Raw genomic sequence first — 19,340 nt, 5'->3', positions numbered from 1 at the left:
CAGAATTAGAACTGGGAAGTCTCTCAAAGACCATCAAAGACCCCGGAATCCTCTGTGCCCCCCAATTCTCTCTTTTAATATTCAGCTGGAGAGCTGGGGTCAAGGCCATGAGGGCAGTTAGGAACAGGATCAAGATTTCAACCAAGGTCACTCTGACTCCACATCTGTCTTACTTAGAAAGAAAACAAAGGGCTGTGTGATGTCTAGATGACCAGAGGCCATTAACAACTGGAATACAAGGTGAGAGAGGGTGAGTGAGATCAGGGAAGGCTTCCAGGAAGAAGGGTTAGTGGCAGTGGAGTTAGGGTCTAGATCAGATGGAGGAATCTGACAGGAAAAGAGAAGGAACATTTCAGGAATGTGGCAACCTGAGCAAAGACATGGCGGGAGTGTCCAGAGCAGGGGTATCAAACTCCAAGAGAAAGGGATCCTTCCTAGCAGCAGAATGACTTAGAAAACCACAAATTAACATCATCTATATTGTATCCCATTTTTTTTGGTTAGGCATTTCCCAAGGACATTTTAATCTGGTTCACCTCTTAGGATTTTTGCTGGCACATGTGGGCCAGTTTGACACCTCTAGTCTGGAGGACAAAGCAGAGCCCTTCTGGGCTGTCATCACCATGACTCAGAAGGCTTATAATCTTTCAGACCTTGGGGCTTTCTCTCTTCAGAATATCCCTCCACCATTCCATTGGTTGGGTTCCTTCTGAGGCCTCTATTTTGGAGAAGGGTCCAAGGCTGGCCAGGCTTCAATCCTTCCTGCCTGAGCTTCTGATTGTCTAGATGTTGCCACCATATCCCACAGAGAATCTCCCTTCTCCCCTCATCAACCCTCTACTTTTCAGCTTTTGTTTTTAACTTCCCTTGTTAGAATGGAAGCTCCTTGAGGGCAGGCACTATCTTCCTTTTGGCTTGTATTTGTATTCTGAGATCAGTCACAGGCCTGGCTCATGGTAAGAGTTTTGCAAATGATTGTTGTCTGGCTGATTAGGCCAGTTTGACCGGAGGGTGGGATAGAGAGCAATAGTATTTTAGTCGCATAAAAATTTGTTAGGGGTGAGAGGGAAGAATAGCATGGACCTGCCCTGCTGGGATGCTATTTCAATCATCCAGGCAGGCATCACCGAATTTCACTTCAATTCCCAGTTACTTAATAGTGTCAGTGTTGGAAGGGTCCTTAGCAACCATTCAGTCCAAATCACATCTGAATGAGAATCCATTCTGCTATATGCCCGCAAAGGGATTACAAAGCTTTTGCTTGCAATGGTAAAGTCACTCTCTCACCAGGATTTGAGAACCCATTGGCCATGAGAGGTGTGGAAAAAGGAAGGAGATAGTGCCACAGTCATGGACTTGATGATGGATGATGGGCGAGGGTATGCCACAGACAGAATGGCGAATCAGAAGGAGGAGCAGGTCTGGGGGAATCTCAGGTTTTTTGGAGATAGTGAGCTGGGAGGACTTCTAAATGGAGATGTCCCATAGGGAGGTGGTGATACAGGTCTGGAGATCAGATGGCTGGGTTAAATAAAGATGGAGGCATCTGGAAGGCATCTACCTAGGAGTGGTACTTAAAGTCATGGGAATAAAGGTTAGAGGAGAGTGAAGAAAAGGGGGCCAAGACAAAAGCTCAAAGGAGGCTGACATTGGGAAGTTAGGAAAGTGAGGAGAAGCTAACAGAAGAGACTGAACAGTAGCTAGAAGAGGAAAAACGTCATCAGACTATTGCTGAAACCAGAGGGGAGTCAGGGGGTCACCACTGTTAAATACTACAGGAAGTTCATAAAGGGCAGAGGGACAAAACCTTGCCATTGGACCTGTATGAATCACAATTTCCTCATCTGTATAATGGGAATGCTCATCTTTGGCGTGCTTCCCAGGGTTGCCCTTAGCCTCAAATGAGATCACAGGGAAGCATTTAAGAGTCTCTCCAAGGGCTTCGGGTACACATCCTAGACTAACTAGGAACCATCTTATGAACAATTCTGGCTCCTCTGGAATGGGTGGAATTTGCTGATCACATCCTTCATCAGAAATACCCAACACCAAGGGCCATCAAGGGCCATTGTTCCAACCTGGCCTCTCTGCAGAATGCAGGAGGGTAAGTCTATCACTGGGAGGAGGTGACAGGCTGAGAGACAGGAGCCAAGGTGCCCAATGTTTGCAGCAAAGAGAAGCTTCCTTCCCTGCAGCTGACAACCACAGAAATCAAACGCAGAGAGAACGTCTCCAGGGAAAGAAGGAAGCTTCACTCCTGGTCTGTATTAACACTGTCTTTCTTTTTGGCTTGTGTTTCTATTCCCAGCACTTAGCCTGTACACAGTAAGCACTTAATAAATGCCTGTTGACTTGACTGGTTGCCTGACTGACACCCTTCTCCTCCACACCATCCAGTTTCACTTTCATAGCCTTCAACAAAGAGGGAGAGAGGTAACATGTCATGGAGGACAGAAGGCCAGTCTGGAAGTCAGCAGGACTCAGACTTGAGTTGTATCTCTGACACATCCGGACTGTGTAGTCTTGTACAACTCAACTTACCTCTCCATGAGTGACCCTGGTAGCTTTGGTGTTATGTGTAGAAAAATTACTGCTTTCCTCAGTTTCCTTATCTGTGAAATGGGTTTAATAAGAGCACCTGACTCTCAGAGTTGCTGTGAGGATCAAACGAGATAAGTGTAATGTGCTTAACATATCATAGGTGCTATATCAATGTTAGCTATTACATTTTTATTGATCAACAGGCATTTATGAAGTGCCTACTATGTGCCAGGCACACTGTTAAATAGGTAGGTATATAGTAGGTGAATTAAATTGGAGTTCTAGGTTCAAATCCAATTTGATAATTAGCCTTGAGCAGGTCCCTTTCACTCTTGTGTCTCAGTTTTCTTCTCCATCAAATGAAGGGGCTGGACTTTAGAAGGAGTTCCTTCTTTTGCATTCCCTGGGCGCTATAACTCATGAATGGAAGTGTAGAGCACAAGCTGATGGCAATTCTGACTCTTTCTGGACCATTTCTCTTGTTGGCTGAAATCACTAGGAACCACTGAGGCCACCCAAAGCATGACTAGTGGTTTTGCCACTAGACCCTCCAACAGACAGACAGCAAGGCTGTACACAGTACAGGGGCCTCTGAGGGGGCAGCATCCTGTCATGGAGAAGCCAGGGGTTAGGTAGAGTCCCCTGACTGAGCTCAGCCTTGGCACCAGTCATGGTGAACTCTGGACTCACCAGCACGTTGACGGTGCAACTCATGCGATTCTCCTTGTTTTCATCGTGCATGATGGTTCGATAGTCCAGGAGTCTCTCCATCAGCCGCACCACGAGTTTGACGAACGTTTCTCCCGATTTGGCAAGGTATTTGTGTTTCCTGCAGTGTTCCAGAAGGCTGAAAAAATAATGACACACCCTTGGGGAATCACATTCAGGAACCAAAGCTCAGGCGAGGTGTAATTTTAAATATTTTACATTATTAACACATTTTAATTATTTCTGGGTGACAAAGTTCACTGTCACCTAATTACCATCTCCCTATCTCTCCTCTAATAGAAATCCTGTTGTTAATCAACACTTACATTTTATCAAACAACACTTTGTACTGCTCGTCTCCTCGGCCACCTTCCACCTCGTGATCCAGCTTGGTGATGATCTCATTCTCAAACTATAATTAAACAAAGAAAGCGTAAATAATCAGCCTGGCAAGTGGTGCATGGAGGCCCGGGGACTGGCCACAGGTCCCCGGCAGATGCTTCTCCATTGCCACGGCTTCTCGGCCGCCATCTTGGATCACCACGTTAATAACATTAACAAATGGTAATCATAATAACAGACAATAATAACTGCACCAGATGGATCTCAAGTTCACAAATAGATTGATTTACATTATCTGGCTTGGCCCTCTGAACAGCCTCTTGAAATTGGATTTCTTACAAGCCATATAACCGTAGGCCCATTATTTAATGTCTTGGAGCTTCATGCTTGAGTGTATATAAGTATTATCCCTATTACAGAGAAGTCTGGAACTCAGAGAGGGAAAAGGATTGGTCCCAGGTCACACAGCTTGTATCAGGAGCACTGTGTTGAGTCAGTTTATACGAGGGCAGGCTCCTTGGAGTAAAGAAGAATGGCCCATGCTTCACCAGAGTAACTATACTTCAATTTCCTCCTAATTAGCTACAGAGTTAGAAAGAGATCTCTGAGTGAAAGCAGAGGATGCCCAGATCTGGGACAAGAAGTGCTGGCTCCTGGGATAAGCAGGGGAAGGAGAACAAAAGGAGAAACCTTGGCCCTTGAGGTGTGAGCCTCCAGAGCAGAGGGAGCTGGAATTCTCTACTTGGGGAGGCAGGAGAGACCTCTGCAGGGACAAAGTTAAGCTATCCCTGAGATGGCCATGGTGGGGGCTCAGCCTGGAAGCAGCTTAGATGGTAGAAAAGCCTTGGCCTCTCTCTTAGCTGCCACGGACTCTCATGTAAATCCTGGATTTAACAAGAATAATAGCATGTATTTGGAGATTTACAAAGCACTTTTGCAAATATCTCATTTTATCCTCACAGCAACCCTGGATGGTAGGCACTTTTAGTATCTCCATTTTGAAGAAATTGAGGCAGGCAATAGTGAAATGACTTGCCTAGGGTGACAGAGGCTGCGACTACATCGGTTCCTGACTCTAGGAACATTACCCATTGGGCCACCTAGAAGCATCTAGAGGGTGAGATTCCTTGGCTTCTGTTTCATGACGAGTCAGGTGGGGGGCCAGCAGGACCCCTGGCTCTGCTCGGGTACAATCATGCCAGGAATGAGGCAATCTCTTTCCAGTGTTTCTGTGAGCCCATGGCTGAGCCGATGAATCCCAGATGTTTCACTCTTGAGATCTGGTGGGGGTGGGGGAGAGGGATGCATGTAAATATTAGTGGCCTAAGCCCAGGTCAGGGTGGGAACTGTCACATGGCAGAGGCAGAGGGCTCTGGTGTAGGGTCAATACCCCACTACTGAGAGGAGTCATGGCTTTTGGATGGTAGCTCCTCACCCAATGCACCATTTCTTTCTGCTTCCTGCAATAGTACATCCTCTGTAGTTCAGCCCCTTGGGCCAAAGCCCCAGTTGCCCTGTCCTAGTTATAGCTCAGAACATCTAGTGTAATCAGGATGAGACACTTCTCATTCCAATGTGTTCACAATAAAGAATTCACCATGAGGCCAGCTTTCCTTGGAGCCTATCCAAACGAGCTGACCACTGACAGAAGGACTGAATTTTAAGGTTATTTCACCTACAGGATGATTCTGGTTCACAGACCTCACATTGGGGCTGAGCTGTTCTGACTGCTGAGTGAGTGTGCCCAGACACACATCACCCACTCTGAGTAGTCTTAGACACTACACTTCATGTGCAAGGCCAGTGCTGGTCCTGGTGATCTTATTGCCATCTCTATGTGCCCCACTCCCTTCGACCTTTGGCTCAGAGTATAATGGATTTCAAATGAGTCTTGCTGCTGCTGCAGAGGGGAAGTCAAAGCCCTGCCTTATGTCTCCACTCAGCAGTCTTGCCATTTTCTAAACCAAAATGCTCTTTCCTGGCCACCACTTCTCTCTATGTTGTCTCCTGCTGGTCAAGGAGGCTTTTGCTTTTGTATTCACCAAAGCCAGTGCCTGGCACAGAATAAATGCTTAACATACATTTTTCATTCATTCATTCATTCATGAATGAAACACAACAGTAAGTACCAACTAATATTTTACAATAAATAGATGAACTAAATGCTGGTAGGATTGTGGCAAATTATGTACCTACATTTATTGCTGGAAGATTTTCAAACTTGTAGAATTATTTTGGAGAGTAATCTGGCAGCCCACAGGAAAAGTGACACAAATAATATTACCTTTTGACCCAATCATTTGATTGCTGGGAATAGATACTGAAGGCATTATTTAGAGAGACAGAGAGAGAGGGGAGAGAGAGAGAGAGGGGAGAGAGAGAGAGAGAGAGAGAGAGAGAGAGAGAGAGAGAGAGAGAGAGAGAGAGAGAGGAGGGAGGGAGGGAGGGAGAGGGAGGGAGGGAGAGAGAAGGAGAGAGAAAGAGAGAGAGAGAGGGAGAGAGAGAGGGAGAAAGAGAGGGAGGGGGAGAGAGAGAGAGAGAGAGAGAGAGAGAGAGAGAGAGAGAGAGACGGAGAGGGAGAGGGAGAGGGAGAGGGAGAGAGAGAGAGCTATTTAAAGATTTTGATACCATTATACATAAACGTGAAAAAAAAAATGAAAGTAACACACAAATCTAAAAGTAGTAGAATGCCCAGATAATTTGGAGCACCTTAATGTAATGAAATATTAGCGTGTGACTGAGACTGACCAGTAGGGTGGATGCAGACAAAGCAGTCGGGCAAGGACTTTATGAAAAATAAGAAATGAAAACAGCAGAAGCCGAATAAGCTGTCAACAACTACAGTCACAGGAGGATGAGTGAATCAGAATGAGGGTAGAAAGAATCTTGGTGGGGACTCAAAGGGAGGCGTGCAGCTGTACAGTGAAACCGACTGGCTGAGATGTTAATGGCTATGAAGCAACTTGGGCTGCTTGTACTGAGGCTCAAAGTAAGATTTCTAAGAAAGTATTTCTTCTGTTAACCAGTCGACATTTATTAAGCATGTATTATGTGCTTACTATTTGCCAGGCACTGGGCTAGAAAGGTAACCCCTGATCTCTGCTCACCAGGAGCACAATCCTAGTTTAACATACCAAATACAGGACTTTATATTTGCCTCTGAAGGCAGCTGGCAGTCAAAGGAGTTTATGGAGGAGAGGAAAGTGATGTGGCAGATCTACATTTCAGCGAAAATCTGAGTGAGGTGATTCTCTGCTCTGTTCAGGTAAGATAACCTGGACTGACAGCAGAAGTTTATTCCCAACACCCAGAAATTGAATCCCTCATCATGAGTTAATCAAAGGACATTCTCATTCTGAGAACATCATTTCGGGAAATGAGATCTTTAATCTGCTACCATTTAAACCTGGTCATCACAAATCCTAGCAATAACCAGCTGATCTGCCTTATCAAGTTTTAACTGACAGTTCAACGTTTTCCAAAACTGTGGTTGATTTAAATAGAAAAGAACCTGGCTGATTCTAATTTTACCAACCTCTAAGCTGAGTAATCTTTATCAACACCTGGGCAATTTCTTTTTCAATGAGAATTTTGATATCAGGGATCTGTGGTGAGGTCTCTGATTATAGTCTTCATTATTATTGCTTAAAAAATACCAGAACCAATTTACCAATGTGCTGCAAACTACTTTCATAATTAGAATTAAGCCACTCTATTAAAATAAATTAAGATGGTAAATCAGGGCATACAGTTTGTTTGTTTGTTTTTTAAATTATGTTTATTACCTTACTCATAAATGTGTAAAACTGGAACATCTGATGTGGGCCTCCAAATTTTTACTATAAATTGACATGATTTTACTGTATCTTTTTTAAAAGGCAGCAGAGGCTCCTCTGTTCAATATTCTAAATCATCATTTAACCAATGCCCCATTCTAGCAGATGCTTGGCATGGCCTGGAGATGATGTTGGCAGGTCCTCGAATCTGGCGGGATAAGCCTTGAGTAGAAGGTAGCACATCTGCCACCTGAGGACCAGTCACACTGAGGGCAGTGGGGCTCATCAGCAAGTGTAAGGCCATCAGGTGACTTTTTGGGGATGGGAGGGGGTGAGGTTGAAGCAACAGAGGTTGGGATCATTCAAGGTGAAAGGCAATCCAATCTGAGGCATGACATTGGAACTTCATGTTTTTGTGTGAGTTCTGGACCAAAGAGTCCAGAGGGCCGTAAGGGGCAGGGGGCAGCAGGGCAGGCTCATAGGTTGAATCCCAGCCTTGCTCCTTCTTACTCAGGTGACCTTGGGCAAGTCTGCTTATCTCTCAGGGGCTGTTTCCTCATCTGGGGAATGGGATGAGAGACCCTTCCATTTTAAGAATCTCATTCCTAGGCTTCTGTGGAGGAAATTTCCATATGGGGAATTATCTATCCCTGATGAAATTGCAGGTCTGGATTTTAAAAAGAGCTTAAAATATTAGGGATCATTCTTACATCATAGCTCTACCATGACCATCACCACCACCACCACCACCACCACTACTGCTGCTGCTGCTACTACTTTTACTACTACTACTACCACCACAACTACTACTGCTGCTGCTGCTGCTCCTGACTGGTATCATTACATCCTTAGAAAGATAGGTCAAGGCTGTTGAATGAATGAGGGGGAATCTGTCCAGTATGGAATGAGCAAACCCAGACAATGGCAAGTCTTCGAGTTAGAGTTAATTCTACTGATTTTCAGGATGCATGACATTACTGTTATCACCTTCGCCATCATTATTGATACAGGAAGCCCAGAGGAAGTTTTCCTTTATTGGCCCCTCTCCCATGGACCTCCTTAGCCTTTGTTTATATTTTTACATTATGTGTCTGAGCTGCTGTTTCATCCTCCTGCTGGAGGACAAGAGCCTTGCCTTGGGAAAAGTTTCTGTCTCCTTGGTACCTGCACACAGGACTTCCTTAAGACGGGTTTGAGGAATGAATGATTTGAATGAATGAAAGGACATACACTGGCAATCTGACACCTAGCATTCTCCCTACTCTTTCTTTTCCTTGCTAAGGAAACTCATCCTGAGGAGTCTTGCTCTTGGCTATTTCCCTGTGTGGGGTGTAAAGCCTCTTCCTCAGATCCTTCCTTGAAAGAAAGCAATTGCTCTTGGTCTAACCCAGTCCCACTTTTGTTATTTTTGTTTTTTTCTTATTCAGCTGCCTGTGGAAACAAGACCCCCAACGCAACTCCAGGATTAACTCCTTGGCTCAGTGTAGACAAGTGCATGCAGTGAACATGCTTTGGGCTCTGCCCTATGCTGTATCAGAGCTGACTGCTACCGGTTCCCTTTCTGTTGCGCACCTGGCTTATCTTTATCTAATAACATTATCAAATGAGATGCTATTTGTAAGATGCTGTGAAATCTTTAAAGCACAATCTACATTATACACACATGTATATGCTAGCTCTTTAATCTTCATGCTTCGTGTAAACTAACTTTTACACAAATACCATTTCTCCTGCCTGCCTTCTCTGTAAATGTAATTACACACTCAATTAACCATTGGCACTCTGTCCAAAGAACAGATACCTCTGGGCCAGCTGCCCTCCATCAGTTAGGCAGCTCATGACATACACGGAGGACTCGGGATCACGTCCCTAAAATCCAGAAGAATGAGAATATGAAGGTAAAGTCCAAGAGACGGCTCTGATATCACACAGAGAAGGAGAACACAGTCAATCAGTAATGAAAATGATTTTTAGAATTAACCTGGCCAAACCAACCAGATTTTGGGCCCTGCCAATGTTGCCTCCATGACACACCAGGCATCTGCTAGAGTGGAGTGTTGGTTTGGCTCAGAGAAAAACCAGATGATGATTCAGAATACTGAACTCAGGAGCCTCTGCTGCCTTTTAAAAAGTACAGAAAAAATGATAATTTACAGTAAATAATTTATAGTAATTTATAGTAAATACAGCAACAGTTGAGCATTTTGAATGATCCTAGAAAAGGTGACTCAGAGATCCCTCCATTAGGCATATTGCTCTTAGAGAAGAAAGACAGAAAGGGCCAATATCCACCAAAATGTTTCTAGAAGTCCATCTTCCTGCGGAGCAGCTAAACCCATGGTTAAACATAAATAGAATGAGAAATTTCTGGGCTGTAAAAAGTCATAAATGTGAAGAATTCAGAGAAGTAGAGGAAGACTTAACCAGACAACAGAGGGAAGGGAGCAGAACCATGAAAACCAGAAAACACAATGACCTTAAAACTACAAAAGAGAAAGAAAAAGGAAGTGAAACATTGTAATTATGATCAACCTAGACCTCCACAAAAAATGGAGACTAATGTACCCTCCTTTGCTGAGGTGAAGGACTATGGGTAATGGAACATCACATATATGATTGACATATTGGTTTCAAATCTCTTTCCTTTTTAATCTTTGTTGCAAAGGATAGCCCATCAGGTAAGTGAGAGATATACTCATAAAGAAAGCCGATGGAAAAAACAGAAGGCATTAGTAAAATAGATTAAATGTCTAAGTAAAAGAGATTAAGTATCTAAGTATAATAGATTGAAATATCAATAAATAGACTCATCATCCTGAGTTCTAATCTAGCCTCAGATAGTTACTAGTTGTATGACCCTTAACTCTGTCTACCTCAGGTTCCTCATCTATAAAAGGAGATGGAGAAGCAAATGGCAAATCACTCCAGGATCTTTGCCAAGAAAACTCCAGATGAGGCCACCAAGAGTTGGACAGGACTAAAAAACAAGTGAATCAACAAAAGTAATAATAAGAACCCACATTTGTTCGTACTTTAGCTTTTTTTGTCTTATAACAGTCCTACAAGATAGGCAGGTGATTCTAAAATCATGAGGAGCTAAGTCCTGGGAACTTGGCTGTGAATGATGGTCTACATCTTTACTGGGAGAGAAGAGGCAGAGAGCAGTGGTTTTAAATGTGACTGCAAATATTTGAAGTTGACATAAGGCAAGAAGTGTGTAGAGAGGGAAGAAAGAAACTGGGGTGGAGGTGGGGAGCTTGTGGCTTCTCCTCCTTTGGAGGACTTGAACCAAAGTAGCTCTTCATAAATTCAGCATTATTTGGGGAGAGTCTCACTCATAGCCAGAGGGATTTCTCAGGAACTCTTTCTTCTAGAGGAGACATAGGTTGTGTTTCTTGTCTAAGGGTTAAACTCCAGACAGTAGCAACCCAAGGTCAAGGATAATATTAAAGCATTCTTTTAAAATGAAACCAAGTGACAAAAAGAGGAATGAATTAAAAACAAATAAGATGAGGGACAGCGGCGGCAGTACGGAAGCTGACTCCCATTCATCAAGCAGCATAAAATCTGCAGGCTTTTCCAACAAATGGTAGTGAGCACATAGTCTGCCAACATCAACGGGGCACATTTAATTGCTTTTTAATTAAATTGTGTTCTGAGTTACCAGGGTTGGATGGGAAGAAGGGGCTATTTATTCTGGAACTTGGGGAGGCAGCCAGCATCAAAATCATGCATGTTCCAGTGCTGCTGAATGGGAATTTCTTGAGATCATGAAGCATTTTACTGACCCTTCCAAAGAACACCCAAAATGGCTCTGTGATTGAAAATATTATTTTTGCTAGGTAGCTTTTTCCATTACATTTTACATTAATGGCATGTAGCCCGTCTGGCTATTTGCAGTAATATTTTCTCCTTATTTCTTTATTTTTTCCTTGAGAAAAATGGAGCAATTTTTTTTTTAAAGATGCCAACTGAGACTTTCAGGCCATGCTCCTTTATGAAAGGCTTATCCATCCACAAGACAGCAAAGCAAGGAGTCACAGACATTTGGGAAATTTAGTATGAGACCTGTCAAAATCTCAATAGATCTCCCATTTATCTCCTCTCTCCCATTTATCGCCCTCGGTCAGGAACTCATTGCTTCTGTGGACTACTCAAGTACTCCTCTCACTGCTGAGGTGGGGTCTTGCCATCTCTGGCTCCTCCCCTTTCCATCATACTACCACTAGACAGATCAATCTGCAAGGGAAACTTTTTATCTTCTGATTCCCTCTCTTCTCAAGACTTAAAGTAGGTCCTCCCTACAAACAGTGATCTACCCCTAAGCCTGACCCCAATCCAAAGGTGTCTTAGTTATTCAAAAGTCAAACAAGCATCTATTCAGCATTTACGATCTTCCAGGCACTGTGCTAAATCCTAGAGAGAGGCTTAAATATATTTCCTGCCTTCCAGGAGCTTACACTCCTAGTCCCTAAAACAATTCTGTGATCAAAACCATCTCAGATACATTCTTCAATACCTGAAAACAGGCATATGTAAATGACCTGACTGGCTTGCACACATTCACTCACCAAACAGGTGTCCAGTCTTATCTGTCTCTCCTCCAGTCCTTTGACTGGATGGGCCAATTGCAACAATGTTCCACACCTGTATTCCTTTTATACCCCTGTCCACATGAACATCGCGCCATTGGCCTTCCATCATGTTGCCTCACACTGGCTGAGTGCAACCTCTTTTCATAAGTGGTCTTTGCCAGGGGTTGAGGCTAATCTGGTGATGAACCTTTGGAGCTCAATGAGGGGAAACATCAGACAAGAGATATTCATCAATCATGAAGCCCTTTCTTGAGATCTCTTACACCTGTGCTTTTAGTGCTACAGCCTTGGAGAATGGAGCAAGTCGTCAGAAGTCAGGGGTTGAAAACAAATGTTCTGATCGGGAATCCAGGATCCATTCCACTGTGTAGCCCATGCTGGCCACTGAAGATACCCTAGGCAAGGTCTGACACTATTGGCCACTGGGGACCGGTGTTGACTGACTCATGGAGATATCCCAGCGTCTGGAATGAATGATGAGTTTAACATTAGCAACTTCCAAACAGCTTGGGGAAGACAGGGGAAAAGAAGCTGGCACAGGCTTGTAAGAGCTACTTGCTATTGCAAGATTTAAGTGACAGCATAGTGGGTGGACTTCTGTAGTCAGATCGAGGAAGATCTGAGTTCAAATCCAACTTTGGACACTAACTTAGCTGTTAATCCTAGGTAAATCACTTAATGTCCACCTCAGTTTCCTCATCTGTAAAATGGTGAAGATAGTAATTGCTCCTACTTCACAAGGTTGTTGTGGGGAACAGATGAGTTAATGTGTAAAATACTTTGCAAGCCTTAAAGTGCCATATAAATGTTAACTATTATTATTGTTACTTTCACATATTTAAAAGATTATCAAATAGAAGAGGGAAGACACTCCTTATGTATGTTTGACCCCAGAAGACAATGGATGAACGTTACCAAGATGCACATATAGACTTGAGGTAAGGAAGAATCTCCTAATGATCAGAGATATCCCAAAGTGGAAGAGGGACTTCCAGAGGCAATGGGGTTCCCCTCCCTGGAAGGGAGACCAAACAACAACTTGTCAGGTCTTTTGGAGAGGGACTTCCTTTTCAAGCATGAGTTGGACTAGGCGGTCACTGACATTTATTCCAATTTTGCTATTTTATGAATCATCAATATTATTATGTTGATAGTCAAATAGAAACAGGGAGAAAACATAGCATCTAATGGAGAAAGCTAGTCATATGTTTAAGAAAAAAAGTAAAGTATAGGCAAGAAATCTGAACTCTAACCCCCGTTCCCATAGGTTTGGATTGTTGACTGTGAAGGTCAAGACAATCTCACAACCTTGCTGATCTAAGAAATAAAGTTAGATAACTGGATTTCTGACAGCTTAGTTAAACAGCAGACAGCCATTCAAGGTGAAGGCTTCTATGCTAGAAAGTCAAGGCAGTGGTAATAGATAGTTATCATAGATAGTTATCAGGCAAAGCCATATGGAGGCCAACACACTTGAAGACCGCTTATGAAAGGCCAGTGATCAGCAGGTTGACTTTGAAGGACAGGGATTCTTCAGTGCAGCCATGATTCGTGATTTAATCATGCCAGGCAACACTGGTAGGAAGGATCACATTGCTTCTCCCCCCAGCCCCTATCACCTAGAAAGGAGGTGCCTGAGGAAATGCCACACTCAACATCTTTGGTAGAAACAGCCAACCCCATTCACATTTGTATTTGACTAAGCACCTTGGTTTAGGGTTCTTTGTTTTGTTTTTCTCCTAGGCAGTAGTGGTGGTGGTGGTGGGGGGGGGGGGCGGCGGTTAGTACCCCCACCCCAACGTAAGGATAGACAGAAATAAATGCTTGCTAATTGCAAATTAATAAATGGTAATAATAAGTGATCAATAAGTAATAGGTTTAATTAATAATGTTAAATGAAATTAAAATTAAAAACAAAGGCACAGAAGCAAAACCATAAATTCTGTCCCTTCTGTCCCCTAAAAAGAAATGCCTGACTTGATGGTCAGCCTCCCAAGGATGACCCTCCAAACCCAGCAGACTGAGACTGATTCTCAGAAAGAAGATAGCATGAATACATCAGGCCTGGGACCCCAAGAGAATGCACTCCACCAGCACAGCCCAGGAAAACCTGGGGCACCTTTGGAAGGAGGATCATAGAAGCGTGGAAAACAAAGCCTGCCATTTCTACCCGCATTTCTCTAGGATAGGTGTAAGCTGAACAGATTGGAAAAGAACTGGTCCTGAGTCTGTTTACAAGTTGAACAACCATTAACCATCCAAAGGCCCTTAAGAAATGAAGGAACCATTCAGAAGGTCTTGGTCCTTACCGCCATAATATGCCATTACCACATCTTGGCACGCTACACACTTCAGATGAATGAAAATGCCATGGGATTTTAAGCTAAGGGCTAGTGTATTAAATCTCAGTTTCTTGGGTTAGACAACTATGGTTCAACAGCCAGAGTCATTAATTCTGTACTCTTCTGTGGGATTTTAAACAGTTCTGGAGTCCTCTTCCTAACTAATCAAAATCTGGGGGAAAATTCTATTTAAAATTATCTTCCCCAACCATGTACAAGTCATATTTATTGCTTGTGCATTTTATAGGGGTAAGCCAAGTTATTAGATAACAGGCAAAATCCTCTCTGGGTTGACATGTGTTTCGTAATAAAAAAGAAATGAAATCCTGTACAGTATGGTCACATTTTGGTCATAGCACATAAGATATAATTATCTGTGTTGTGATGACATGTAAAGGAAATTGTGTGGGTGGTTCCTACCAAAACAAATGGCATGGAGGGGGGTTGCTTTATTTTCTTTTCTTCTAAAATGGAAAGAAAGGTGCTAACATTTGCTTTGGAGAGTCAAATACTCATTCACCTCTTGGGCACTTCATTTATAGATTAGGCTTCTTGACAGCAGGACACAGGTGGTGCCTCTCTTTTCTTATCAGTCAAAATGTTCCTTGCACACAGAAGGTATTTAATCATTATTTATTGACCTGAACTGTAACAGTTTTCAGTAGGATCATAGATCCCAAATGGGAAGGAATTGCAAATTCAATGAAATTTAATGCACTGTTAATTTAAATTTTATTAATCCCTCCTTTGACTTTTAGGATGTCTATTTTAGTGTTTCACTGGGAATTTTTAATTGTTCTTCTAGGTTTTTTAGTTGCATGCCTAATTTGTTGATCTGATTTTTTCCTTCCTTCCTTGCTTCCTTCTTTGCTTCCTTCCTTCCTTCCTTCCTTTTTAAATTGTTGTAAGCTTTTAGAGATATAAATTTTGCCATAAGTATTGCTTTGGCTCACTCTACTAACTTCAGTATATTGTCTCATTGTTTGTCATTATCATTAATGAAATTAGTTTCTATGATTTGTTCTTTGATCCATGCAGTCTTCAGAATTAGGTTATTTAAATGTTTAATCTATTATTCAAAGGTCTTTTATTGAATATAATTTTTTCTTACTGAATTAGGTCCTTAAAAGGGTGTGTTTAACATTTCTGTTATTCTGCAATTTTTATGCCTTAATACAGGGTTAATTTTTGTGAAGGTGTTATGCACAGCTGAGAAATAGGTATATTCCTTTCTATTCTCATTAAATATTCTCTACAGGTCTATCCTATGAACTTTTCTAAAATTCTATTTGTCTTAATATCTTTCCTGTTTACATGATGGTTAAATTTATTTAGTCCCAAGAAGAGCAAATGGAGTTTTACTATATATATTCTCCTGTAACTTTTCCTTGAAGAATTTGGAGGCCATGTCATTTGGTACTTATATATTCAGTCTTGACATTATTCATTGTTTATATCTTTTATGAAGACACAGTTTCCCTGAATATCTCTTTTAATTAGGTCTATTTTTGCTTTTGCTTTGTCTGAAATAATATTGCTTCCCTGTCTTTTTTTTAACTCAGCTGAAGCATAATAGACTCTGCTCCCATCTCTTATTTTAACATTGTGTGTCTTTCTGTTTCAAGTGTGTCTCCTGTAGACAACATATTGTTGGATTCTGGTTTTTAATTCATTCTGCTATCTGCTTCCATTTTATGGGTAAGCTCATCCCATTCACTTTCATAGTTATGATAGACAACTGTGTATTTCCTTCCCTCCTAGTCTCTTCATTTATCCTTCTCTTTTTTTACACTGTCTTTTTCTGAGTTTGTATCTTGAGGTTCCCTGTCACTGCAGAAGCTTTAATGGCCAGGTTCATTTATTGCTAATTGGTCACTGTTTCAGTCTACTTCTTGACTCTGGACTTTGAGTTGGGATTTGTTCACCACTAAAAGGGGATGGGGTGAATCATGACTTTGAGTTTCTATCACTCCACCTGGGGATGTGTAAGTTTCTGGTGCTTTAAAGGTGGTACAAACTCGGGAGAGGTCTGGTCACTGGCCTCCTGGTCTACACTACTGTCCTTACCCAGGTAGGTCCCCTGCTCCCTCAAGACTGCCAAAGCTCCTCTCTACTCTAGAACTGGGTAGGTTCCAGAACTTCCAAATGGGACCAATCCTGTGCCCAGTGTCGGCAGAGCGACCCTCTGGAACCTCTTTCTGCTCAGCTCAGTCCCCTTACTGTCCCTGTGCACTGAGCATGCTTACTGCTACTGCAGACTTCACCTTGAAGTCCCACAGCTGGTGCCATCTCTGCTGCCCACTATATTCCTAGTCAGCCCCTACCTCAGGATCTACAGACCTTTCTCTCTGTCTCCTAATGCTGCCCTTATCTGGAAAAAAGACTCATCATGACCTTTTGTGGATTTTCTGCTCAGAATCCAATTTAGCACTTTCTGTGGTCATTTTGTAGGTGAAGTTTGGAGGCAGTTTCACTGGGCCATCTTGACTCCACCCCCAGTTTAATGTATTGATCAGGCACTCAAGTCACTCACATTTGAAACCTCGGATTATCACCCAAAACTGAATGCTTGGTGTAAACCTTTACTCCTCATCCTTCCTTCCTCAATAAACTCCAGCGACTCCTTTTACTTCCAGGATCAAATGTAAAGTCTTCTGCTTGACATTCAAAGCCTTTCAAAACTGATCCTGTCTTGCTGTTCCCATCTTCTCACACAATATGCCCTCCACAGATTTGAAGGACTGGTTCCACTGGTCCATTTGCTGTTCCGTGAACCCAGTTCTCCATTTTGTGACTTCACCACAGAGCCTTTGCTCTGGCTGGCCCTGTCCCTGGAATGTTCTTCCTCCTAACCCTGGCTTCTTTCAGGACTAAGCTCCAGGCCCACCTTCCTTAAATGCCAGCACCTTCCCTGTTCAGTTTGCCTTCCACATACACCATTTATAACCTCTATTAATTTCCACATTTATCTCCCCTATTAGGAGATAAGCCCTTTGAAGGCAGGGCTGCTTTTTTCCTTTCTTTGTATTCTCAGCACTAACCACTGTGCCTAGCAAACAGCAGGCCCTTAGTAACAGCTTGTTACTTGGCCTTGCTAACTTAAGATCAAAGATGATCACACTCATCAGACTATAGGAGCTCTCCATCTCAGGAACCAGCCTAAAAGACAGATTCTAGGAGGAATATGAATGAGCAAGAGTATGGCACTTAACCCTACCCAACAAGGCAGTTGTTTGATTAAATTCAAAATGTCATTTGGGTAAAATGGAGGAGTTTTCATTTCTCAGGTCATCCCCCCAGGCCTCTGTCAGACCAAGGGCTAAGTTCAATCTCATTCAAATCAGGGTCCTTCCAGCTCCCTACGTGAACTTCCTTCACTATCTCCTGCATGCATCTGGTTTACGCGTGGATATGTGCATATGTCTCCTCTACTAGACAGTGAGCTCATCAAGGAAAGGGACCCTCTTTTGCCTTTCCTTATAACTTAGTACAGTGCCCAGCACACAGTAGGTGTTTAAGACTATTAAGATCCTACTTCAGATCTGGCCCCAGACACTTAACTAGCTATATGACATTGTATAGGTCACTTGACCTCTGTCTGCCTCAGTCTTCTCAACTGTAAAATAGGGAAAATTATGGTACTGACCTCCCAGGACTGCTGCGAGGATCAAATAAGATAACATTTGTAAAATGCTTTGCAAGTCTTACAGCAATATCAAAATGGTAACTATTATTACTTTACTTCCTTTTATGTATTCTACAATCCAACCACCTTGTCCTACTTACTCCTTACCTCCAATCCTCCATTTCTTACCTCTTAGTCTTTCTACTAGCTGTCCTCAATTCCTGTTGATCCCTGATAAAGGGCAAAGATGGCCCACACCAACCCTCTTTTCCCATATCCTGACCTCCACTGCCCAACAATAGTTGGTTCTCACCATCTGGAAGCTTCTGGTAGAATGAAATTCACACTGCATCATATCAAAGAAGATGGGGATGGTCGCCTTGCGGAGCTCTGTTTCTGGAATTAACGTCATCTCCAAAATTGGACCCACCATCTCTGGGATGAACTTGATCTTGTGTTGACCTTGGAATAATACAGAAGTGCATGACTGAGAATTAATGAGGAATTCCCCATTGCAAAGTGAAGAATTTAAGTGTAGAACAAATATGCTAGTAACCAAGAAGGCTGTGGGCCTAGGGTTCTATAGCCTTTGAGCTCTCATTTTTAGAGGTTCTCAACAGCATTTTTGAGTGACAGTAGGCACAGAAGTGAGCTCTGTTTCAAATGTGATTAAACAATTTAATATGGTACAAGAACTTTACACAAATAAAGAAAAGCTATTCCAGACTGATAAAGAGAATGACCTGCAAAATCAAGACTAGATAATGAAGTGGAAAGGCAAGAGACCCAAGGTTTAGTCTAGACCCTCCCAGAAGAGAGAGTTTTCACCTTGGCTTTTTCAGTTCCTAACCCAGGTCCAACTGCAGAGTAGAGGTTTAATTCCAGGGCCTGCCTGGTTCTTACCTGTATGACTTTGGGCAAGGCCCTTCCCCTCCCCTCCCCCTCATATCTCAGTTTCCTCCTCTGTTAAATGAAGGGATTGCACTAGACAACCTCGGAAGTCCCCTCTAGCTCTATATTGGTGAATGTGAAATGCTCATTGAATTGAACTAGTTTTGTCCATGACTAGCTGGTTACTGTGAACAAATTGTTGAATTGGAGCCTCAGTTTCCTGTCTCAGAAGGAAGAGGATGAGTGACACAACCAAAACCATTCCTTCTGTTTATAGCCTAGGGTTGACTGGGAGGAAAACCCTTTGCAAACCTGATGATTTGGGAAATGAACATGCAGACCTTAGGCCATGGATCTACAGTGTCATCAGAAGGGGAAATCCTGGTGCAGAACTCCCTCTTCCAACAGGTGAACTGTAACCTTTCTAGACCTCGGCAGGTAAGGCCAATAGAATTACGTTATGGTCAGAGAGTGCCTTGCCCAGGAACCTACATGGTAAATATCAGCCCTGGGACTCAAA

General features: G+C 42.8%; 1 protein-coding gene across 2 annotated transcripts in view; it reads right to left on the bottom strand.

Moving 5' to 3' along the window:
• Nucleotides 1–19,340, bottom strand: part of DOCK1 (dedicator of cytokinesis 1) — a 582,086-nt gene that overhangs the window by 80,020 nt on the left and 482,726 nt on the right. For both annotated transcript variants that reach the window (XM_072629055.1, XM_072629056.1), the window contains exons 33-35: nucleotides 18,243–18,391; nucleotides 3,576–3,661; nucleotides 3,232–3,388 (exon numbers count right to left, since the gene is read on the bottom strand). In XM_072629055.1, the coding sequence (XP_072485156.1) occupies nucleotides 3,232–3,388; nucleotides 3,576–3,661; nucleotides 18,243–18,391 (392 nt within the window). The remainder of the gene's footprint in view (nucleotides 1–3,231; nucleotides 3,389–3,575; nucleotides 3,662–18,242; nucleotides 18,392–19,340) is intronic.

This window comes from Notamacropus eugenii, chromosome 1 (genome assembly GCF_028372415.1).
Source record: "Notamacropus eugenii isolate mMacEug1 chromosome 1, mMacEug1.pri_v2, whole genome shotgun sequence".
Classification (NCBI taxonomy): domain Eukaryota; kingdom Metazoa; phylum Chordata; class Mammalia; order Diprotodontia; family Macropodidae; genus Notamacropus; species Notamacropus eugenii.
Note: the sequence above shows the minus strand (reverse complement) of the source record. Positions and strands in the feature narration are given on the sequence as shown.